At 37.3% G+C, this 26,335-nt stretch overlaps 1 protein-coding gene across 1 annotated transcript in view; it reads left to right on the top strand.

Annotated features, from left to right (window-relative positions):
• LOC6584375 overlaps positions 1 to 26,335 on the top strand; it is a 36,001-nt gene that overhangs the window by 3,417 nt on the left and 6,249 nt on the right. The window contains exon 3 of the mRNA XM_015161302.3: positions 25,325 to 25,717. Coding sequence (XP_015016788.1) covers positions 25,533 to 25,717 — 185 coding nt within the window. The 5' untranslated portion in view covers positions 25,325 to 25,532. The remainder of the gene's footprint in view (positions 1 to 25,324; positions 25,718 to 26,335) is intronic.

Below are 26,335 nucleotides of genomic sequence, written 5' to 3'. Positions count from 1 at the left end.
ATATTCACTCGGAACTCATTGTGCAATTGTGAATAATTGAACAATAATGTGACTTGATGTTGATGTTGTTGTTGTTGTTGTTGTTGCTATTGCTGTCGTCTCCAAAAATTGTCTCAGTTTACGTTTGTTTCCTCTTGCTGACTTTTCAGTGTTGCACAACTCATAAAACCTTGCTTGAAGCTTATGTTTTTCTTTTTGTACAATTTTGAAACAATTCGTATAACTATAACAAAAACTGATGACGCGACCTTGAATCGAAATAGATTTTAATGCGCGACGCTTGCCGATCTCCGCACGTCACCAAAAAATGCCATCAACAAAGCCAAATGAATAGATATATATATATAAACATTTTTTTTTGGCCCGTATTTGTAGAAGAATTTACGGTTCGGTTCGGCTCTGTTCTTGAAATGATATTATCTTAAATGCTCGTTAGCCAAAAATGCAGTTGCCATAAAATACAAAATGCCTTTGTACCCGATAAACTGAGACCACCCCAAACTCAAGTGGGGCGCCACAAAAGCAATAGATTTACTTATTTCTATATGTATGTGCGCCGCAAATGGAAATTAAATGAGCCACAGAATTGAATTTGTTGCTTTGTAAATCCAAATGGATGCAAGACTTGCTTACAAACTACTTGACATCAGTTGAATAGACAGCAAACATTTGCCATTATCTTCTCGAGCCATTTGTATAATAGGAATACAGATTTTAGTTATGAAAGAATTCTTGGATATAGATTAAATAGATGTTGTATTCAAGTTTCGTGTACTAGGTCAATAAGAGGTTAGCGGAAATAACTCTATGGCTAACTAACAAGAGATATACGTCCATCTTGTTGACGTGAGTCAGATGATCGAGAATATCTTAAGCATTAGGAGAAGAACGAGAGCGTATTTTTTAAGTAGAGAGCGAAAAGGCTTAGAAGCAAAGATGTCAAAATATTATATAGTAGATTACGCCGAGAATACTGACTCCCGGATAAGCTTACATGAGTAAACTTATATGGTTATAGCCTCATTGGGGTATAACGACGTTAGGGCACCGTCGTTATAATCGAATTATACTATAATTAATAGAGTCTCCTACATTATGAATAAAGGCTTGCAAAGCCTGACCTATAGTAAATGAGCAATAAGGACAGAATGAAGCATTCAAGACCTTATAAAGTCTATGTATTCTTGATCAGTGCGAGTAGCTGAGTCACTTCATATTTGAACAAAAAAAATAAAAATAAAAAAGTAGTTAAAATAATTGACAAATATTTTATACCCAGTCCCACCACAAGAGGATTTACTCAAGCTCTCATAATAAAACTCAAATTGCAGCCCAAGCGCATGTGTGTGTGTGTGTGTGCAAGTGCTCTTTCATCTATTTACAGGGCTCAGGGGATCTTCTCCTCGTGTAGTCTCTACTCTCTTATATGCTTAGACATTTTTTATATCCAAAGTCTCATCTCTTTCCCTAATCACTGCTCTTTAGGAGAATCTTAATTTCTTGGAAAACACCAAATTGATTGAGTTCAATTATATAGTATATTTTTTCGATATGCCGATATATACAAATCTAGCACATTTTCTATGCATTGTCTGTGTTGTGCCTTTTAATTTTTGTTATTGTTTTCGTTTTTAGTTGCCTTGTCTTTCTGAATATTACACGAAAAGAGGGGGCAAAAGGCAACGAAACGCACATCGCCGGCATGCAATCTATATTTTATATTAGATTTTAATTGAACGCCAACCGTGTCGGTTAACGGCTCGTCCATTAATTGCTCGGGGATGCCGACCAAAAACTGATAAAACAAGAATAGAACAGCTATTTTTGGCAACTCGCCAGCTAAATACTCTATATGCAACTACATGAAATAGAAGCTGTATGCTATAGATGCCGTTCGATATGATATGGGGCAAAATTTTATTATTATTTGAGAGTGTCTCCATTGAAACACATAAAAATCTTAACTAATGTAATAAAGATTTTTCTTGATAACAGTTTGTCGGGAAAAGTAAAAGCTTTATATATTTGATACTTACTCTGGAGGAATAGTATACCATATATTGATTGATATATGGGTATATTTATTTTTACATTTTAGAGAGCCTCTGAAAGCTCACACCAACTAGCGCGAGCATATAAAAATTTAAACAGACAATCCACTTTGTTAAAAATTGCCAAAATCAATAAGTAATAAAAAGAGGTAAACGAAAGAAAGAAAAAAAATAAATAAAAAATGGTACATGTCAAAAAGTTCACCTAATGGTAAAAATGGATAATGTTGATTAAGGCCCATGCGACGAATATTTGATGTAAGTCAGAATCGACTCGTGACTGAAGGAATCTGAGTGAGCAGGAAGTCGAGCAGGTTGATTTTCATTATGGTTTTTATACCTCCGATATTTGGTTGTCCTCTATGTAAGGCTTGCAATCTGTATATATGTGTCTGCCGTCACATGAAATGTCTTCTTCTTTCAATCTCATTTCACTCAAACAACTCTTACTAAGAATCTACTCGAACTGCTCTGCTGATTCATATCTACCTCTCATTCTTTGCTGGCTCACTGTCACCTTTCTATGCGATTCTCATGCGTTGAATAGTTGTTCGCTATTTGTTATTTGTCGACTGCAATTAGATTTCGAGTCGATTGGTTGCTGTCAGCAATGACAAACATCAAGTGATTTCTCAAAAAGCCATAAAAATCACAATAATAATATCAAGCAAAACCTAAAGCAAACAACAAAAGCACCGAAACAGATGTCAGAAGCGACAAAAACTGCTAAAATGTGGTCAGTGCAATATCCGGACGACGTAATAGTCCACATATTATTTATTTTTGGTTATAAATAGAAGCTAGTGGGAAACTTAAAATACATAGAGCAGTGAGATGAAAAACATCACTAAATAAAGAAAATAGAAACAAAAACAAATAGAGAGACAGAGAAATAGAGAGAGAGAGAGAGAGAGAGAGAGAGAGAGAGAGAGAGCGGAAGACAGTGAGAAGGAGAGAGAGTAAGGCAACTATCGTCAAAAATATACGCCTGATAAATATCCTGTAGCTCTGTCAAGGAAACGTAGTAGAGCATATCAAAAGAATATATCAGAAAGTTGTATAATATAGGATATGATGGAAGTGATAAGTCACATATATAGGTTCCAATTTAGATACTCGCTCATAGCTGACTGTACGATATCTTAATGAATATCAAAATATGAGTAAAAAAAAAATAAATAAATGAGTTAAGATGAGACACAGCAAATCCGCAAAATAAATGCATAAGTAGGAAAACAAAGCAAAAATCAACAAAAAGCAAATTGTAGATAAGACTAATTCGTGCGAAGTGTTTTCCTTTCTCTTTCCGCACCAACAAAAACAATTGAAATGGGAAAAAAGAGCAAGAGAAATAGAAACAAAAACAACAAAAACAATTGAAATGGGAAACAAGAGCAAGAGAAATAGAAATAAAAAGCCAATAGCAAAATTTGAAATCAAATGTTGATGATTTCCGAGGCAGGTGAACAAAAATGACAATAGACAATGTGCGTGTGCGTGTGTGAGTGTGTGTGGTCGTACGTGTTAATTCTGATGATCCATTAGGCTGAAGATGGACTGAATCAGCCCAATGACGAATCTTGGACAAGTGTGAAAACTCAAATGGAAAATGAGTCCAGAATCCGGCATTGACAGCTCAATGCCGTTGGGTATTTGATGGATGTATGGATGGACGGACGGTTGGATGGATGGGTGGCTCATGTGATTGTTGCTCTTTCTGATGCTGCTGGTGTTTTTAATTGAATCAGTGCGAAAATGCAGAGAGCTTTTAGGCTAGTTGCAAACGAGATTTAAAAACAGTTAACAACTGACAGAGCTAAGCAACGGGGAAATGAAAAAATAGATAAGAGAATAGGGGGAGAGAGAGAGAGATAGAAGGAGAGATAAAGATAAGACTAAAATAAATAAAGGCAGAGGATGGACAGCTGGAGAGACAGAACCGCATCAAAGGGGAAGAGATATAGAGTGGGAGGAAGAGAGAGAGAGAGAGACACAGAGAGAGATAGAGAAAGATACAGAGAGATAGAGAAAGAGAAAGGAAAAGATGGAGAGGCAAAGTGAGAGTGAGTAAAATAGTTAAATAGGCAGAGACAAATCTAAGAACTCTAAGAAATATTCAATTTAAAATCGATAAAAAGAATGAGTGAGAAACAGTGAGAGATAGAGAAAAGTCAGAGACAAAGAAAAAATAGGGAGAGACGATGAAGACGGACAAAGGACCCAGTAAAGTAGACGATGAATAGAAAAAGAGGGAGATGCAGATAGAAAAAAGAGTGGTAGAAGACAAGAGAGCGAGAGGAGGAGAGATAGGAAACGAACAAAAACGAGGAGTTAAATTGAGTGTCGGAAACAAAGAAAAAATGGGGGAGGAACAAGAGAGAGGGAACAAGAAGAAACGTGCAAAAACGAAGAGTGCAAAGAGGCTTGGATATTAAGGAAAATAGCGGAGGGGTAAGAGAGAAGTAGAGAAAGCCATATGTGTTTTCCGCTCGGATTCCCTTTACATACTATAGAGAAAGGGAGCGAAACAAGGCAAAGCGAGAGACACAGTAGAGAAATAGAGAAATTATTAAAGACAAAAACCCAAAAAGCTTCACTCCAACTCAAGAGAATTGCATAGAGGGGCAGAGCCTTGGCATTGGCTTGCTTCGCATTAGAAAGCAAACATTTACAATCTATATCAATTGTAATTCAGCAATAATTGGTCATACATACATATACCTACATATATGTACATATATGTATGTAGTACAAGTTTTCTTTCAATTCGTCTTGGTGTTGATTGAATTAATTTCGTTAAATAACATTTGATGCATCGAATTACGATTCAATCAAGAGATCAATATACATTTCCCTTTGCCATGGGGATTGGCAATTGGAGATTAGAGACTGGGAGAAAATACGTATTTATTGACTTAATCGAATGCAGAACGTAATCAAATTGTATATCAACAATATCATCTATCAATTGCATGCACAATGCACTCAGCTCAGATACTTAATGAAAGCTATATAGCTTCGATGCGACGCGTTGGGCATTCGAATGCGATGTGAGGCGATGTGAGGCGATATGGGGTCGTAATTCAAATGGTTCACATAAAAAGTATTAAATCAAAATTGAAATGCAATAAAGCGGTAAGCGCTAAATAATTGACATGTCCCACCTTTGGCAAACAAAACGCATTTTAAATTTAATTTGCCAATATTGTCCGACCAAATATACGAAATGTACACAGGCCAGGCCCAGTCGACTGAGTATGGGTTATAATCTCATTTTACTCAACTACATACATATCTGTATGTATATGCTATATATAGAACTGTCTGACTGTGTGCACGTGTGTGTGCGTGTTTGTATTTATTTGAGACTCATATCGTGCATAGGCACGTCGAGGCACGTGCGTGGCTTAAAAATTGTGAAAATGAAAACTGAAATGAAAATGGCAAATCAGAAGCGCAAAATTTATGCACGTGACGAATTCAGTTGACCCGATTAATACAACAAAATAATAATAATAATAATAATAAAAAAAAAAAAAAAAAAAAAAAAACTGGCACTAACAACGTGGCATTAATTGATTAATTATGCAAATTTAAATGTCATGCTGGCCAAAACAAACAGAACGGGCCAAGAGCGTGAATGAAGGCATTACAAAAACACACGCGCGCTCGCCAATCGAATGTATTTCAAATTGAAGTGGATTAGTGTGTGGCACAGCGCTTAACTGTTGCCATACACTGCGCAACGCGCCCGTCGCTTGCCACACTTGGCAAGCAACTGGCAACACCAGCTGCAACACTGACAGGGCTCCCAGCTAAAAGCTGTCCAAGCTGTTTGACTGGCAGAAACTTCTACGGCTTGAGCTGAGCTTCAATTCTTGAAACTTCATATTTTACAAGGCACTTGAAATGCTTGGTAAATTGCATTGAGTTAGTACTACTATTAGTACTTTTCTATTAGTATTTTCTACTACTACTTTTTTTGTATAAATATTTTTCAATTTATTATTTTTATTTCTCATACTACTACATATATGTATATAGAATATATAAAGAAATATTTACTTACTACTATATCTGTTAGTGGTAGCTACTACTACTTTTCTCCTACTACCTTTTTTTAATACATTTATTACTATAAGCTTTCTAGTAATTACTTCTTTGCGACTTCTTTTTTTTATAAATATTTTACAACGTATCTATATTTAAATAATGCGTATTTAATTAAATACTATTATTTTTTTTTTTAATATTTGTAGTCGTTGCTACTACTATTTTTTTATATTTATAAATATTTGCTTACTATTATATCTGTTATTAGTCGTTCTACTACTTTTTCTACTACTATTTTTCAATTTACAAATGTTTTTATTTATATAATTTAATGTATTATTTTGTTTTTCTACTATTAGTTAGTTACTATTACGACTTTTCATTTACAGAAACATTTATTTACGATTATTTCTATTAGTCGTAGTTCTACTACTTTTTCTACTACTATTTTCTACTATTATATTTTTAATAATACTTATTCTCAATATATAAATGTTTTTATTTAGAAAATGTTCATTTAAATAGCTAATATTATTTTTTACTACAAGTAGTAGCTACTACTACTAGGACTTTTCATTTACAGAAATATTTATTTATGATTATTTCTGTTTGTAGTAGTTCTACTACTTTTCTATACTTTTTTCTACTACTATTTTCCCATTTATTTTGTTATATATAATGAGCATTTAGTCAGGTAATACTCAATTTTATTTTTTATAAATGTGTGTATTTTACTGCTATTTCCGTTACTACCAGTAGTAGTGGTTGTAGTTACTAAAACTTTTCTACTACATATTTTTTAATAATAAAACTATACAGATAGTGTTCATTTAATTATTTACTTGTTACTTTTAGTACTAGATATAAATTATCTTTACATAATTAGAGATGATATATAAAACGTATTTCCGTCCTCTTTTGCCGTCTTAACAATTTGTTTGGGCCATTAATCAGTTGACTTTTTGCAAGGCTAATTGTCCACATTGTAAAGATTTGTAATGTGCATTTTTATGACAATGACAGAAATTTTATTGCTGACATTGGAAGACTAAGTACAAATATTTCTTGTTTATTGTTGACAGTTAATTACAGTCATCAGGCACTTGGGAATTGTTCATCAACAGAGACTTATACATAATTAATTTTAGCATAAAGTTAAGTCAATTCCTTAGTAGTTAAACACAGTCATCACGGTTCATCTTCAGCTGAGCTCTGTCGCATAAACTAGATAAATGAATGAATGCTACGACTCCCTAAAAGCATTTTTATTTTACAGTTGCATTTGAGTATATACATATGCATATGTATACTACTATATTTTCTTTTAATGCCCTCCCCCCGCTAAGTGTTTGAGCCACTTAGCTGAGCGCAAGTGATGTTAAAGGCTTTATGACTTAATGCCAGCCTTAACTCTTGATGCAATTGTTGAGAATATTTCGGATGTAAATCAGTTAAGTGCCTTAATGCATGACAGCGTGCGTGACAAATGCTTGATGCCGTCCCCCATTGAAAGGGTATGCATATGTATGTATGTATGTATGTGTGTATGTGTATAAAAACCTTTTTGCAAAATGCAGCAACAAATCCGACGGACAATTAAACATAAACAAACAGCAGCTCATGAGCTCAGTAATGCTCATATACCAGCAACAGTACTCGTTAACTGACACACACACACACACACACACATACAGATGGCACACTAATTAAGTGGCTTTGGCCAGCAGCATTCAGCGCGTCCAGAGTTTTCACCTGTGCGTATACGTAATTAATTCCATTATAATCTCTTACGCATAATAAAACAACAGAGCAAACAGCGCTGAGCTGCAACAATAAAAAACAACAACAACAACAACAACAACAAGGACAGCAAGGACATCAGACAGCAGGCATCATAATACATTTGGGCTTGTCCCTGGGCCTCACAATTCATGGATCTGCTCGACCATCCAGATCTATGAATATCCCCAATGCGGCGCCAGCAATTAATTGACACTGAATTCATTTTCATTGAATTCAATTAAATATATGTATCTGCATACAAATACGCATACACATACGCACACATACACACATCTTTGTGTGGGCGTACATCCAATCTGCTGTGCCACGCCCCGCCCCGCCCCCCTTTCTGTGGAACAAGTCTAAAAGCTTATAAATATTTGCTGTTTGGCTTTTTGCGCCATTTTTATGAGTTTCTGTTGTATTTTTGTTTATAAACAAAAGCGCTGAAATAATCAATTGATGGACAATGCTAGCAAATGATGCCTTCATAAAAATAACAAACAACAACAACAACAACAACAACAACAACAACAACAACAACAACAAAACAATAATAAAATGCAAATGCATAGAAAAAATTAACTGTATAAATAAATAAAGCCAGCGAAAATGTTGAAGCAAATGCCAAACGAATAGAATGAAAATTAAAGGCAACGACTGTAACATACTCTGTTTCCTTAAGTGTTAATCTGTATTTTGTGGGCGTGGCAGCTGTATTGATGTTCAACTATTGCAAGAATGTTTCAGATGCTGAAATTAATTTTGTTTTAGATATCTTTTATATTTATATCCGATTTAAGGAATTGTAAATTTAATAGGGACTTGTTATACCTGTTTAAAAAATAAAAGGTGTATATTGGATTTCTGTAATTTTCATCTTGATAACTATATCTACCTTATTTTGAAATTAGATCTGCTATTGAGGCCTATATCTTTAATTGTAAACTTCATCTAAGACATGGAGCCCGATCCTTCCTTAAGAACTGGATCATCTATTGGAGGCTCGATAGTCCATTGGGAAAATATTTCATTGTTAGCTGTATAGTTCAGTGCATACTAAATCTTCTACTGGCTATCTACCGCTGGGAACTAGATCTTCCACTAGGAATTACTTAGTTCTTTCACTTAGAGTTAGATCTTGCATTATGAACAATATTTGGAGTGTATATCTTCTCCTGGTGACTGGATTGGGTGTTATCAATTCCACTGAAAGCTAGATCATCTACTTGGAAGTACTTAGATCTTCCATTGGAAACTACATCTTCCACTGGGAACTGTATTACGGTCAGGAAAGACTAGTTTCTCCATAGTTAACTGTGAAGAACTGCAGCTCAAAGACCAAACTTTAAGAGTCAGAGCTATCCAACTTTACATTGATATTATATCATAAAGCAATAATAGGCAAATCATATGAATCTTTTTAAAATTTTTTTTTTAGTGAGTATGAAGCCGTCAGTTATGCTCGACTTCTTGCTCTTGCTTATTATGCCGGTAATATTTTTGTTATGCTGGCTTTGGTTTTAGTTGAATACACTCATTATTTCTTAGCAAACACACACACACACACACACACACACACACACACACATGCACTTACACACGCTCTTTAACAGTCACACCCACACACTCAAGTTAAAGTCATCGCACTTTTACTCTGAAGATTTCGACAGATAATTAATCCTCACAAAACTAAGTACATGATGTACTATGCGATCGCTATAAAAATGGCTGGAAACAATAATAGCATGGGATCATGTTGGTGTTCCAAAAATATCAAGATGTTATTTTGAAAAATATACCTCTAATTTAATGTACGGCAAAGCAACATCGAAAATTATATAACCAGTGCGAAATAAACACAAACAAAACCGAAAATAATTGATGCAAATGTAATGCAGTTGAGGTAAAAGCGAAACATGTGTTTAGCCATTGCTAGAATTGTGCATCTGCTTGAATGCAAATGTGTCAATATTTTAGGTGCAGTACATATATGTATGCGTGTGTGTGTGGATGTGAACTAGTGGAAATGTTTATGGGACCGTGCTAGTAGAAATTTTGATGGAGGTAAATGAGATTGATGGATTCGTTATATCAGTTGGAATGGGTTGAGGTCGTGCGGTGAAATGGAATGGTGGGTATGAGACAGAGACGGAAACATATTATTATGAGAGAGAGAGAGAGAGAGAGAGAGAGAGAGAGAGAGAGAGAGAGAGAGAGAGAGAAATAAATAGAAAGGGGAAGATACAGACAAGGAGAAAAAGAGAGAAGAATTTGAAGTGGGAAAAAGAGGGTAGATTAAATGAGAAAGACAAGGAAAGCAAAGAGAGTGAGAGAGGTAGAGGGAGAGTGGTAGAGAGATAGAGAGAAGTAGAGGGGAGAGAGAAGTAGAGGGGAGAGAGAGGGGAATGGACGATAGAGGGAGAGAAGGAAAAGACACGCAGAGATAGAGATAGAGAGAGAGTTAGACACAAGGTCATCAAAGAAAGACGGGGATAGCGAAGAAATGATAGAGAAACGAACAAAAGCGGAGGGAGTTATACAAAAGAGAGAGAGAGAGAGAGAGAGAGAGAGAGAGGGGATGAAGAAGCAGAGGCCGAATGTGCAAGAGTTGGGGAGGCAACGTGACAGGGCGACAAAAAGAGAGACATAGATAAAGTGAGAGAGATAGAGAACAGCGAGAGAAAAGAGCCAAAGAGAGAGCGGGAGTCAAAGACAGACCGGGAAATAAGTGGGAGTGAGAAAGGAAAGGAGCCAACAGAGCGAGAGGCCAAGCGAGACCCGGTAGATCGGATAAGTGTAGAGAGATAGGACGAGGGAGAGGCAGACACGGAAGGAATGGTTGAGAGAATTGCATAAGTATAGAAACAATGAGATAGCGAGGTAGAGTCCGTGAATGATGTATATATAAAATGTTTATCTTATTGAATATACTTATTGTATGTATACATATGTATATACTTACATATATATACAGACAACAATTTATATTCTACAAGCATCCATCTCGCACTAAATTTGTCAATCAAGCTTGTCGTACAGTTACATATACAAATACATAGTTCCATATATATAGTTACTTGTCGATATCGGAACGACTTGTGAATTCCGATTGCATCGCTATGGCCATTAATAGAACAATGTTAGCCCAGCAAGTGCTTAATAAACAAGCAGTGTGTGAGCATATTTATCGACATTAGCTGTGAGCTGAGGAGCTGACAGTGTTGCCAGAGCTTACGAACGCTGCACACGATACGGCGGGTGGCAACAATGTAGACGCGATATGAGAATAGAAATGAAGAGAGTCCTGCTGGCACGAAACATGTGCAACAATGTTTTTATTTGCCAGCGCGTTTATTTTTAGTTACTTTCTGCGCTCTCTCCCTTTATATCTCTTTTATTTTTTATTTTTTAATATTTGCTTTGCGCTGCTTTTCTTTTTTTTGTTTTTACTTTATTTTCCATTTTTAGCTTCAATCTCTTTTGGTTTTTGTGTCTTGCTTTAGCGCGTGGCGTGAAAATAACTTTCTAAATAAACGCTACACAGAGTTAGCAACTATGGAGGGCAGCACACACACACACACACACACACACACACACACACACACACATACGTAGAGCACTCTTTATCCACGCTTTGCTGTCTGCGCATTTTCGTGACGCTTTTTGTGATGGCGCTGAGTTTTCCTTGTATCATTTTCATTTTATTGCTCTGCAGATTAGAGTTGCGAAATTGTTAAATTTCGCTTCTTTTGTTTCTATATAATATTTTTTTTGTCTTTTCTTTTTGCTTTTAATTTCTGTTTTTTTTTTTTTGTTTTTTTTTTTTGCTCTTTGCTGCCGCTGCATCAGCTTTGACATCTTTGTCCAATTTGCTTTCCCTTGGCCGAAGAGATTTTTCTTCTCCTCTTTGGCCATGAGCTAATTGCCAACTGTTAGTTAATTATTCGACTGGTTAATATGATTATTTTCAGATATTTCTCATAAAAATAAAAACCTGAAAAAGAAGCCATAAATTAACTAAGCATAAACGAAATGAAAATTTAGTTCCCAAGAATTTACCTAACAAGGCGTGTCCCCAAGCAGACTTCGTTAAAAGTTTTGCTGACGGAAAGTGAATAATTTTTTGTTTTGTTGTTGTTGCTTTTTTTTTTTTTTTTTTTTTTTGAGAAAATTGGCTCAGTTTTATCTATAAATAAACAATTGTTGTGGATTTAAATGGGAAGAAATGCAAAGAGAGGCTAGATTTTGAATTGCCTTTAGTCTATATATACATTTAGCATATCGATTTCAATTATTTACTAATAATAGTACTACAGTCGAGTCTCAATAATTTGAACTGCGTTCAATAAAAAATCGAAATAAATAAAAAAAAAAAAAAATATTATCCCCATGCTCGTTTTCGATAATTATCGATAGTTTGAATTTTTGTGTAAATCGACAAATAAAAGATTCCCTTGCCATTTCTAATTATCGAGATTCGACTGTATTTAGTAATTCAAGATTTACTAAGAAAATTTTAAGATTATTATATGAGAATGATTTTTTTTAAATTTTAGAAGACTAATGAGAGATTAGATGAGTTTAAATAATGTTAATACTGGCTTGTAGCCCATAATTTAGATTAAGGTTTAATGATGACTGTGCTATAGAGTCTAAGACAAGAGACCGCAATAAAGAATTCTTAAAAAAAGAGAGATGCTTAGAGGGCATAGTACTATCGATAGATTTATAGCTAGATATCGTTTGTAGACCATAGAGAATGACATTAGCAGAAGAGGAAGAGAAAGAGAGAGCAAATCGAAAGCGAAGAACATTAAGAGCGCATGTTTAAAGTAAAGTCTTCCACAATACAAATGAGAGCTCGCCTCAACTCAACTCAGTTGCTTTCCACATTGATAGTGCCGCAAGGTCGTTCCACTCGTTCCACTCTTGGCGCATTTCTTGGTAATGTTGTAGCGCCTACAGAGTCTTGAGGCAATCGAGGTAACCGCATTTGCGGCATGTGTGCGTGTGTGCGTGCCGCAAGGTGGCATGCAGCCGGCAGACGTTGCATTTTACATACGACAAATTCTAAACGTTGTCGTCGCCGTCGGCGGTGCGCTGCAAATTATGCGATGCGTTTGCAATTTGCCGCTTGCTGTGTCACGTGTTAATATTTCACGCACACACTCACACACACATGCATACTATAAAATTTAATTAATGCACAGGTGATGCTGCTGGAACAGCGATGCTGGCAACAGGCAGAAGACTTGTTTAAGCCACATCGCATGGCCCTTGGGGCTTCGGCTGCTTATTGCATCTGCGGGCTGGATTCGCGTATAGCTGTTGCGCCTGTTCGCGCTGTTGCCTGTAAAGTGCTTTGTTAATTAGCCAACTGGCGAGGCTGCTTTCCAGCAATAATTTGCGCCCGCAAGTATGCAACACATTTGGTGCCAGCCAGTTTACTGGACAGGGGGCACGGGGCACGGGGCGGGCGTGCGTATATGTTAGCGCCTGCATTGTATTTCGCACACTATTTGTCAATGTCAGCATAGAATACACACACACACACACACACACACACACACACACACGCACATGCACACGCAGACAAAGTGCTTGGGTAGTCAACAACTACTTTGGTGTGGCCGCAGCTGCATCGCGTTTCCGCTAAATGTTAATGCAGCCCAGTGACCCATAGAATGGGATCAGCATCGCACGCTCGTTCATTACTCCAATGGCTGGGCAACAGTTTACAGAACGTGTTAATCAAAAGCAGCGCACAAAGTTTCGCTCATTTGGTTTTCCATGGCAGTTCGATGGGCATCAGTCAATGCGACCCCAAGCTGCAAAATGGCTAACAAGCCTGCTGCTGGCAGCCATTAATGTTGCATCAATCAGTGTCCGTACAACAAAATGCCAAGCGAACAGAGCCAGTGAATCGGGTACATGGCTGACATGGATTAGCCCGAACTAACATGGCCCAAAAGCCAGATATTTTATAAATCAGCTCAGTTTGCGTTTCGAAATGAATTAGGATTGCATGAATTAGAGGAAGATACGAGAATGTTAAATACGTTCAATACTTTTATGGTGATCGATATCGATATAGTAATCGATAGTAGGTAAATTTCCAAGAGTGCAGCTAGCCATGTTAGTCAAAAAGAAGAGAAGAAATGAGGGGAACTTGCAGTCCTGTAATAAAGACTTATTGATATAATTATCGATAGTTCGATAAGCAATAATCAACCAACCAAAGCTGCCATCGCAGACAGAGACGAAAAGATTTGACTAATTATCGAAATTTACGCAAGATATTCTATTCAAGATATTCTAGGAAGAAGTGCAGAAATGAGGGGAATTAGCAGTCCTATAATGTTTTATGGAAGTGTATGCAATACTAAATGTTATCGCTATAATGAGCGATAGTTCGATAAGCGATAATCAATCAAAGCTGCAAAGCTATGGCAGTAAACAGAGAAAGAGAAGAAAGGAGTTGACTAATTATTGAAAGATTTTCTTTTTCTGTTTATCGATAGGTATTATTTGATTGACTTTGATTGCTTATATATGCATACTCAGTATGAATTTAATAAAAGCTACGCAAATCATTACAAAGACCCCAATTTCTACAATCAAGAAGACAAGAAGAAGACTTCTTAGAGTATATAGCAATAAACACTAAATTGAAATGCAATGAAACTTGAATAGTTACCAAAAGTCGATTTCGATTGGCTCGACAATGAAGTGAGTATTCGCTTTGATATGTTTTTTTTTTTTTTTTTTAACATTTATTTTTATTATTATTGTGATTTGCGTGATTTGCACGATGTTTTTGGATTTCTATACGAAAAGAAAACTAGGGAAAATATATTTGTCATTTGATTGGCCTTAAAAGTCTAGTTTCAACTTAAGGTTTACAACATATCCCATAGGAACTTTACTAAAGAGAGATATGTGTATGTGTGTGCGTGCGCCTGGGCTTATGTGTGTGCGTGTATTTGCGCTTGTTCTGTTTATATGGCTGGCCATTAAAACAATTTTACTAGCCAATAAAAAAAGGCGCTTTAATCTCTGGTCACACTGAAATCGTTGCGTAATTTAATGACACTTAAAGTCCGACAGTAAAAAAAAAAAAAATGAGCCCATGTGAGAGAGAGAGAGAGAGAGGGAAAAAAATGGAATGAAAATAAATAAAAGAACTTGAAATGCATTTCAACGCTGAGAGCTGAATAAAAAATCTGTCGTAAGCATTTTTTAATATATATTTGCTTGCTAAGTACTTATAGATATACGTATATATATATATATATATATATCAAGTTAATATGCAGAGAACGAGAGGGAGAGAGAGAGAAGAGAGAGGCAAGCACACATAGGCAAACAGACGCAGACCTGCTAAGGCAAATGTACTTGGCTGGGGCTGAGGCTGCTCTCTGCGCGCCCTAAACTATGCAACACATTTCGTTTGCATGTTTGTGCAACGCATCTTATTCTTTGCACTGTACGCACTATCTATAGAGAGTATATCTGCTTGACTGCAGCTTCGTAAAGAGAATTGATGTATTATGTATGTATTATTCAATTGCATATTTATTTAACTTGGGCATATTAATGAGGCAAATGCAAAGCTGCCTGAACCCATTGAGAATGGAAAATGCCTTTGTGAAAATCTATGTAACTGGCAAAAGTGGGGCGTGACATATCTCATAACTTATATATATTCTTTATCAGAATGACGAGCTGAGTTGATATGGCCATGCCCGTCTATCCGTCCGCCTGTACGTTCAGCCGTATGCCTGGAGAGATCTCGTTAGAGAGTTGAAATTACTGCATGTATTCTTGCTTATACTAAAGTTAATCATATATTTTCTGTAATTCATACCATTTTAATAGCATTAAGTCTTTTTTATACGGAATTTTAGTACTGCTAGAGCTGGAGAGTTTATATTAATTATTTAGTTCTATCTAAAGCACACATAGATTTTATTTCTAATAATTGCATTTTGTCATTTTTAAATTAAAAAAATCTGATTGGGCAATTGTTAAATTATTGTTAGCTGTTGAATTTATAAAAAAATCTTGCCTTTTGTTCTAGATAATATATAGGTAATAGCATAAATAAATAATAGAATAAAATGTCTGGCCAAGCAAAACTTGAAGACTTCAGTAAGCAGAAAAATCTTAGAATGTTAAACAAGTTGTAGCTTTTCTTTCTTTAAACAATATGATAAATATGATAAAATATATGATAATATATATGATATGATAATATGATAAAATATTTTAATATGATATTATATTTTTGTAGGTTAATAAGAGATTTAATTTGTTTAGAGAGGTTCGGCATATGGTTAAACATCGATTGACTTCCAGCTAGGTGTCGATAATCGATCATGGGGCTATCAATAAAAAAATGAGAATGGGATAGCAGAAGAGGAAGAGCGAATACTAATATAAAGCCTCCTACATTATATACAGTATTTATTGATTTGTAGTTAACAGTTTGTGAACAGTGCTAAATAACCGTTTTTGAATATGCTAGTCAGAATCTCCAGTTCTGCTAGACATAGTATATCTAACAGTCGTGAACTGTCGCCTTTAGAAAAGTGTAGATAATTTTTTCTTTTTGCGTACAGCCGTTTGATGCGCCGTCTGTCTGCACCTTGGCGAGGGGTGGGGCATATGGGCATGGGTGCCAGCCGAGCAGCAGCAGCAGCAGCAGCAGTAGTCGAGGAAAGCGCAGCGTCCTGAAATGTATGCGAATTTGCATAGAAAATAGACAGTTTGGAAAATTGCATTCCATGTTGATAACTTAAGGCCAAAGCAGGCGCTGTCGACGGCTCTGACGTAACGTTCAGCAGTTGCTGCTTGGCTGGCAATGTGTGTGTGTATGTGTGTGAGAGTGTCCGTGTGTGTGTGTGTGTGTGTGGAGTATGTCCTGATTGTCCTGATTCACGTCGCCAGCTGCAACTGAAACGGGCTTGAAGCACGCAACGCATGTGCATAAATAACTTGTTTAAGTTTTATGGCAATGGCTATATATGGACAGCGTCCAGTGAGCCCAGCAAAGGGCCCAACTGCAGCAGACTGCAGCTAACTGCATGGACCGCCATCCATTCCACCACCATCAGCACTTGTCACCCAATTTATAAGCGAACGATCCGCACAACTAGCAGCACTTATAAGCGCGCCGCCCGGCCACACCTTGAGTAAAATGCAATTTACCACATGGCCAAGGAGCGTTCCAGTTGAAGGTGAAGTTGATGGGCTGTCAGGGTCTGCATACGGGATTGGATTCACCAGTGCACCAGCAGTGGACAGCAGCAGTCCGTTGTCCTTCATGCCGTGTCCTTTGCCGCAGCGACGTGCGACTGCGCTTTGAAATCATATACAGAATGAACTGAATACGACTCGTATTACGATTGTCACAGGAGATAGGTGAGAGAGAGAGAGAGAGCAAGGCGTGTTGCAGCTGGAATTTGTTTACGCTACAGAGAACCTGCAAAATTCTAAAAAAAAATAAAAAAAAAAAAGAGAGAAATTAGTCATAGAAAGATTAAATTTTGTTTGCTCAATTTTATCTTCAATTTGTCAGAGTTTGCTGCTCGTATTCATAGCAGGGTATTTACTGTACTAGCATATCCAGTTGAGACTTGAGCTAGCTTCATCTTACCGTTTCGTTTCTCTCTCTGTGTGTGTGTGTGTGTGTGTGTGGAGTGGGAGGGGTTTGTTTATCGTTTGCCATATCGCTATGCTCCCCTCTCCTCTCACTACTCTCGGCCTTTATGCGGACAGCAGCAGCAGCAGCGGCAGCAACAACAAGATAAAGTCAAATAGTTACAGGCATATCATTTCAAGCAATCTGACTAGGTTCCCAGGCAGTCGTCCAGCTCCAGCTTCAGCTTCACCTCCAGCCAGCCAGCCAGCCAGCCAGAGTCGAGTCAGTCGAGCATCCATTGCATTCAGTCAGCCTTTTTCAAACAAACAGTCCGTAGCTTCTTCTGGCTTTTGCGTCATTCCTTTACCTCTAAGCTTATTTCCTTTTTTTCGTTTACGTTTTCTTTTTTCGTTCTTCAACCACAAACGCTGCGCTTTATGACACTGAGCAGAGGCGAAAGTCAAGGCATGTTTGTCTATGTGATGGACAACAGCTCGCATCAAGAATAAATGTGTGCTAAATATTTCAACTGAAACTTGAACGTGCTCAGACAAATAGCTCTTTAAACGGTGCCAACTACTGCAGGTGTTGCAGCAAGCGACTGTTAACGGTAGTACAGTTATGGACATATAACGAGTCAATATTTTGTAGAGGGTAGTTTGGATAGCATTATATTGGATATACATATATGATATTGGATTGAAGTCTAGAGTATATGAGTAGATGACTAGATGAGTATATGAGTAGATAATTATATGAGTAGATGATTAGATGAGTATATGAGTATATGAGTATATGAGTAGATAAGTATATGAGTATATGAGTATATAAGTATATGAGTATATGAGTATATGAGTCTATGAGTATATGAGTATATGAGTATATGAGTATATGAGTATATGAGTAGATAAGTAGATGAGTGTATGAGTAGATGAGTAGATAAGTAGATGAGTGTATGAAGATATAGTTATAATATAATACTCCTATGTTCAAGCTTAGTAGTTTATTATAGACATGCATATATCAAACTAGTAAATATTTTATATAGGGTTATTTTCATTTGCATGAATTGAAGGTATCTTAAGCTGGATCATTCTTGCACATTGGATATGTGGAATAGGGCGAGTATAAAGCAGGCTGATTATGATGTATGTATAGTGTAGTATTCCTATTGTGCTCAGGTTTAGTTGTTAGTTATAGCGACATATATAATATATTAGTAAATATTTTGTAGGGCGTATTCATTCTTGCACATTGCCTTCTTATGATGATCTATGTATGTTTATTTATTTATTTTATTTTTATAGAGATTATAATCATAATAATGATAGTCTATGTATATGATTTATTCCCTTTGTATTCAAGATCAAAAGACAAATTGCGCTAGTGTTGGTAAACGCCCCATTCTGCTGTCTCTAGACTTGAGTATTATCAAATTGATCTCGCCTGAACATCTTTTAGCACATTCCGATAAAACACCAATTAAATCGATAAATATCGCTTTTAAATTTAGGTTATTAAAGCATATTGCGCTCAGTCAAGTTGCATACGAGCTCACTCTGCTCTACCCTGCGCCCCTACCACAGGGTATTCGACACCTGTCAGCTGAAGCCAGTCTCAACTTCGACTCGGACGCATAGTTAATTGAAAATTAGTTCTAAACGATGTTTAAATGCTGGCTCATCGGACAAACGAAGGCCACTTTTAAAGCAATTTGGCGACGGGCAAATTTTAAAGTTCTCGAGTTGCCAGCCAATTAGACAGGAAAAGCAGAGCGACGTGCGTTGGTTTTAGCTTGAGAAAATGGCACAGCCACTTGACTTGCTGTTGCTGCTTCGACTTGTTGTTGTTGTTGCACGTTGTTGTTGCTGTTGCTGCTGTTGCTGCGGCTGTTGCTGTTGTTGTTGCTCCAACCACTGAGCCACTCACTAATTATGCAAAAATTAGTTGCATCTCGGACACAAAAAAAGCAAGAAGAAGCAGAAGAAGAAAGCTAAACTGGAACGCGGCCTGCCAGCGTCGACACATAAAAACAAGAATAAACTAGAGCTGATAGCTAAATGCAGAAGACTAAATACCCTAACTAGATAGATTAAGAATAAGATAATTATCATGAGAATATTTATTGGCAGCGGATGTATAAATCTATATTTTTAGTTTATGAAATATACAATTTATTTATAATTTACTTTTATATATTAATTTCAAACCAGTTATATATATATATATATATATATTGGATATACATTTGCTAATCAATTACTCTTTAAGCTTCACACTTTAAGCTAAAAAGTTTGGCTCGTACAGCCAACAATAATGCTCGGTGCCAGGGTATATAAAGCTGACAATTCTGCGCCTTCCTTCAGTTCGGGGCTTAACATTTTTTTCGCACGTGCTGCTGGAAGCCGCGTGCTACTACGTGTGTATGTGTGCTTGTGTGTGTGTGTGTGTATGTATGTGTGTGCTAATTTAGGCTCCTTTTGTTGTCTCCCAACTGAATGACACACAGAGTTGGGCACGAAGCGTGGGAGCGCACAAAAAATGGCCGCCTGTCGTTTGTTGTTGCTGTCGTGCAATGGCAGCTCAGTGTGAGAGCGAGAAAGAAGGGAAAAATATATAGGAAAAGCAGATCAAAAAAAAATAAAAAAAAATAATAAACAACAATGCGACTTTGTCTGTGAGTGGGCCATGCGGTTGCAGCAGCTGCAACAGTTGCACCAACAGAATTGCAAATAGCGCAGCTAAGCAGTGCGAGCAGCCCAACCCAACGCGAGCCCAAACCCGAACCAGAGCCCTAACTAGAGCCAGCGCCAGAGCCAGAGCCTGAGCCCAGCTCAGCTGCATTGCCCATGGCCCTCGGGGTATTCGTGGTGTCGTTCATGCATACTTTCATATTCATTCACTTGCACATTCATTGATAGCCAAGCCTCTGGGCTAGCAGACATGAGAGAGTCACACAGACACACACACACACACACACATATATAAACAACACACACACACACATGCACAGCGCTCGATGCATGTCTCAAATGAGCACAGCGTAAGGTGCGTATGCGTAATATATGAGTTAGACTTGAACAGGGAGATAGAGAGGGAGAGTGAGAGAGAGAGAGCGACAGAGAAAGAGGGAGACAGACAGAGCGACAGAGTCGACATGTTGCGCTGCTAGCATTAATAGACTAAAGTTTTTAATGTTGCTCATTTCAATTCGTGTAAAGTTTTTGTTCGCGAAATTTTATTAATTAGCGTTGGAAATGGAGCGTATGCGTAATATACTGAAAGCACTTACAGTTATATGGCAGCAATGTTAATTTGCAATACGGCTGCCACTTTAACTTTTTCTAATTGAAATACGTATGTAAAACTGAGCAGTATTACATTGTTATTGCCGGAAAGTGAAGTGAAGGTGCACGTCATTTACTGAAGACTCTGCCAACTCCATAAACTCATCAGGCTTTGACATATTTCAATTAAAAACACAAGTAAAGGGCAATTATAGAGCTCAAATTATCAAGGTGAATTGCCAAATTCTATGAATTGAAAGGGAGCTTAGCTTTTACTTTTATTGATTTCTTGGCTCTGCTTGGTAAGAGTAAATATTCTGTAATGAGCTTGTGCGCAGCGTACGGTGCGTATGCTTAATGTGTGGGAAAGAGCTAGAGATGGATGGCAGCCATAGGTTGACTTGATTGCAAAGATAATGGACTGCCTTACGAAATGTGAGTAAGGCTCAGCAGCCAATAAGTTGTGGTTAAGGGTAAATAATTAGCGCAGCGAACTGGGCGTATACGTAATTTATTGATATTTGAGTAGTTTTCTAAGGGAGAAATTGTTAAGGGAAAACATTAATGGAAAATGTTAAATGAAATATATTCAAGCATTTTTTTGTAATTTTGTAAACTGAAATGTAGTCAAATGTCAAATATTCATATTTTAGATTAAATAGATATTAATTATTGTATTATTATATTATTATTATATTAAATTAATAATCAGCTTCATTTGCTCTCATAAAAATGTAAATTCAGTAATCTTATGCTCATCCTGAGTAGAATGGAATGAATAGAATCTGCTGCCCTATATGAAACTCTATGTTGCTCTTTACATATTGTTGAATCGTAGCCAATGCCAGAGCTCTTATTATTTCGCTTACAATGGGAACACAATGGCTTTGCCAATAATACGAATCTAAGCCAATAATGGACTCTTGTGATATATTTGCTGATGCATATTTGCAAGCCATTTATTTGAATCTGGAAATCCTTCTGCTATATCATTAACTTCATTTTCAAGTCAGTTTTTGCCGTTGGTGTCGTTGCTGTCGTTGTCATATATCTTGTGCGTCCATTAGATTGCATAATCACTGTTTGCTGTTGCTCCCATTGCTGCTGCTCCTTCTCCTGCTGCTGGTTTTGTTGTTTTAGAATCGGTTTACAGTTGGCTGAGGCAAAAAAACATTGGCGTCGTTTTATTGCTCGCTAATCATCGGTTATATCGGAAGCTTCCATCTTGGCTAGCAAATGATTTATGGCCAGCATTGATACAATGCAGGCGGCAAGCTGGGTGTGGGTGTGACTGGTTAAGAGTTAGCTCTATTTCTCTCTCTCTCTCTGTCTCTCTGTCTCTGTCTCTCTCTATCTCTCTCTCTTGCTCTTAATATTCTATTTGTATTTTGTTATACCCTGAACCCATTGAAAATGGGAAATCAGGGTATAATGGTTTTGTTAAAAGTATATAACAGGCAGAAGAAGGGGTGGTAGACCCCACAAAGTATATATATTCTTGATCAGGGCGATGAGCTGAGTCGATTAAGCCCTGTTTGTCTGTCTGTCCGTATGTATGAACGCGTCGATCTCAGAAGATATAAGAGCTAGAGACTTGAAATTTTTTTCCTAGGTCCGTGTATATCACGCTCATATCGAGTTTTTCTCTAAATATCGATAGCTACTCCCGATATTTTATTATCGATTAAAATCTTTATCAAAAGCTAGCTATTTAATTAAATCTCTTTAGAGCTAGAGCTTCCAAATTTTTAATGTAGTGTTATATGTATTTTATATAATTTCGGTTTTTTTTTTGTAATTTATCCCCCACCCCTATATCCACCCCCTCACCCTCACCTTGGTTAAAGGCGCATTCCAAATACTAGAGACTTGTGCTTTAGCATATACACGCACGTTAATGTTATATTAACGACCTGAAAGTTTCATGAGCATAGTTCATCAACAAGAAAAGTTATTAAACTATTAAATTTACATAGTAATAAGCCCACACTGCTGCCAATACGTGTTTATGCTTGCATCCCTATGTTTTTCTGTGTGTGAGTGTGTGTGTTTCTTGGGTAAGCAGAAAGACTCGAAGAATTACTGTGAAATATCAATTCTTCGAAGGGTTCAGGGGATTTCGTATTCGAGCAGTCTCGACTAGAGCTTTCTTACTTGTTTTCTTTTTATTTTCTTGAAATTGTTGCAGATTTTGCAACTGGCACTTGGCTATTTGTCTTGAATTACTTTTCGATTTGCACTTTACACCAAGCACACACACACACACACAGTCACACTCACACCCACACCCACACCCACACTTAGATAGACATTCACAGATATACAAATGCACTTATTTATTTGGTTTTCAATTTCGGTTTTCGGCTTTTGCTTATGTGTATTGCTCGCCAAATGTTATTGGACAGGCGCACGCGCTGCCCTCGCCACCTGCCGCCACCCATCCACCCATCCACCCCCCCACTGCTCACCACTCCCTTCGCTCAGACAAATTGCGCGTAAAATAAAACTTCAATTGCAGCAATAACACGAGCAACAGCAACAGCAGCAACAACAACAACAACAACAGCGGCTGCTACTTCTGTAAACAGCAAGAAAAAAAAAAGAGAAAAAGACACAGAAAAAAGAAAAGCGTTTTAAAAACAATGAAAGTGGCAAATTCACAGCCAAAAACCGAGCGACTCCAAAAGCAACAACCACTCCACTAAGCCACCCAAACCACCCAGATCAGGCAGCCCAAAGCGCTTATAGCGAATTCGCAAATATAGCGAAAAACTTGTGCACGTGTGTGTGTGTGTGTGTGTGTATGTGTGTGTAGTGCATTTGAACAGTAACAGAACAGAAGTAACAACAGCAACAACAACCACAACAAAAACAACAACAACAATAGCATAGCAACATAAATGTTGTACGTGGCAAACCGAACAGCAATATTCGTTGCATTAAGCAAGCGCAACTACAGGAAAAGTCAAATTTTCCGCTTTTACCTGCAGTCGTCGATGGCGCTTTAAGGGTCAATCGCACCGCCGGGATAGAAAACGTGCAACGACATCGTAACAGCTAAAGCGCTACATGTGTGTGTGTGTGAGTGTGTGTGTGCGTATGTATATAAAGCGAACACTTCAGCAAAATGTTTCAAACTTATCAAATTACATTTTAATAATTATTTTTCATGTTTTCTTATTGTTCTATTTTGATACAAAATTTAATGAAAATTGATTTAATTTCAACAATTCAGATGTTGTAATGAATATAATTTATGATACTCATATTCCTATGTAGAATAATGTGACATAATTATTAATTTTAGAGGTGGCTCTTGTCATATTCAAGAAATAAATGAATGTCGATACATGAATTACTTGAGTATACAGTAGAATCCGGTTATAACGACTCTCAAGGGAGGCCCTATAACCGTAGAGGTTTGCTCATAAAAGCTTGTCTGGGGACATCGCTATAGCCGTACAGACGCTATAAGCGGAGTCGTTATAACCGGATTCTACTGTATTTTATGTATGGAGTAGTAAGGGCATTGAAACTCATTTAGAACGTATAGCGTATAGAGTACATGTGAGTTATTTGAGTATATTTCATACACAACAATTATATAGAGTATATTCGAGTTATACATAAATATTTAGTAAATTGAAACTAAAAATTCTTTTAGAGTAAACAAACGTATAGAGAATATGTGAGTTATTTGAGTATATTTTATACATATATAGAGTGTACGTGAATTAAAACTAACGGCTGTTCAGAGTAAACAAATATATGAGTATATTTGAGGTTTTTGAGTATATTTTATAAACAAAGACTTATTGAATGGAAACTACAGATTTTTTTTGGAGTAAACAAACATATTAGTATATTTGAGTACATTTCATACACAAAGATGGAAACTGAAGTTTTTTAGAGTATGTGTATATGTATATGTTTGTTATACAATATAAAGTAGCTCAGCATATTTGAATATATTTGATACATATGTGAATTGAAGACCCATCAAAAATAGAGAAACATATAGAGTTTTTCACTTTGTTGACATCTCCAAATCAAAGGCAAGTAGGGGTATGTTATAGTTGGGCCAACTAATATCCCCGGCCATCCTAGTTGACTTGCCTTCACGTAGGTATTGTCTTAAGAAAACATCTATTGAGCACTCTGAACTGTTTTGAAGGTTGTGAAGGGTTTATTTTCAGGAATATGGCAAATTAATGAAACTTAAGAATCACTAAGGCTCGAGAGCAAAACCCTAACTCCCTTAATTTTCATTGTGGCTTTGGGAAATAACATTTTTAGCTTAACAGTGCATCTCATCATGGCAGTACTAATAGCTACAGTCCTTATCACTTGCAAATCAACATAAAAAAACACGCACACACACATATAACCTTCATCTCAATATCATTATTTGGCCTGAGAGGCTTGCAGCTGAATGAATTAGCTTGAATTTGATTTTTAATTATAGGCCACTCTGGAGCTCTGCTAATTTCTCGAACTCTTTGCAGTGGGTGGCGCGTGTGGGCGTGACAGCTGTTAGGCAAAGTGCAATTGGAAGCGGCATTGAGAGCTGGAACTGCAATCGGTATCGGAATCGAGATATACAAGTGCCCAGGCACCGGCCTCACCGGCCCCATCGCCCTCGCTCCCCGAACTGCCCTGCCACTGGAGGGGCAGACGTAGCGGGGACCGCTAGCAGCGCAGCGACGCAGCGCAATGTCGACGCTGGCAGCTGCAACGTCGACGTCAACGGCGATGCCAGTGGATGCCATTGCCGCAGCGAAAATGTTTTCGGATGCGGATGTGGCGGAAGTGCGGCACGTTGTGCAACGCATTTTGGTGCCGTGCGTTTTTGTTATTGGACTATTGGGAAATTCAGTGAGCATTTATGTTTTGACGCGGTAAGTGCACTTGTTTGCGATGCTGATGCCAGCTACTGATGCTAGCTACTGCTATAGCTGCTACAACTGTTGCCACAATAGTTGTTGTTGTTGCTATTGCAAGGATTACGGCCGAGCGGCCAACAGCATTCAAATGCTGCCGCAATGTATATGTGTGTGTGTGGGTGTGTGAGAGTCTGTCCCTGTGTGACTCTGTGTATGTGTGTTTGTGTATTTTATGCATTTTATGTTTATGTTGCGTGCTGCATGGCCAACACAACTGAAAACAGGTATGCAGCACATTACAAAAGGCATTTAATTGTTGTTACCATCTAGCTGGCACTCTAAAATCATTTCATTTCCCAAAATGCCAACAGCAACAGCAACAACAACAACAACAACAATTTCACGTGCTAACGGCTCACAGATAAGCGTGCGCTCTGTGTTGTATTCACACTTGAATTGCCTCAAAATAGGCGAAATTGTTGGTCGCTGCAAGTGAGTGCGTCAACAAAAGCTGAATGCTTTGACACGCAGCGGAAATGCATACAACATGTAGCTGATCTAGCTGACTGTTACGGTACTATTGGTCAGGGCAGAGCGTTTGGCATAGCGAGCAGCTTTGTGTTGCGCGTCAGA

Source organism: Drosophila mojavensis, unplaced genomic scaffold (genome assembly GCF_018153725.1).
Source record: "Drosophila mojavensis isolate 15081-1352.22 unplaced genomic scaffold, ASM1815372v1 contig_136, whole genome shotgun sequence".
NCBI classification, from domain to species: Eukaryota; Metazoa; Arthropoda; class Insecta; order Diptera; family Drosophilidae; genus Drosophila; species Drosophila mojavensis.
The sequence above is the reverse complement of the archived record's forward strand: the minus strand, read 5'-3'. Positions and strand labels throughout refer to the sequence as shown.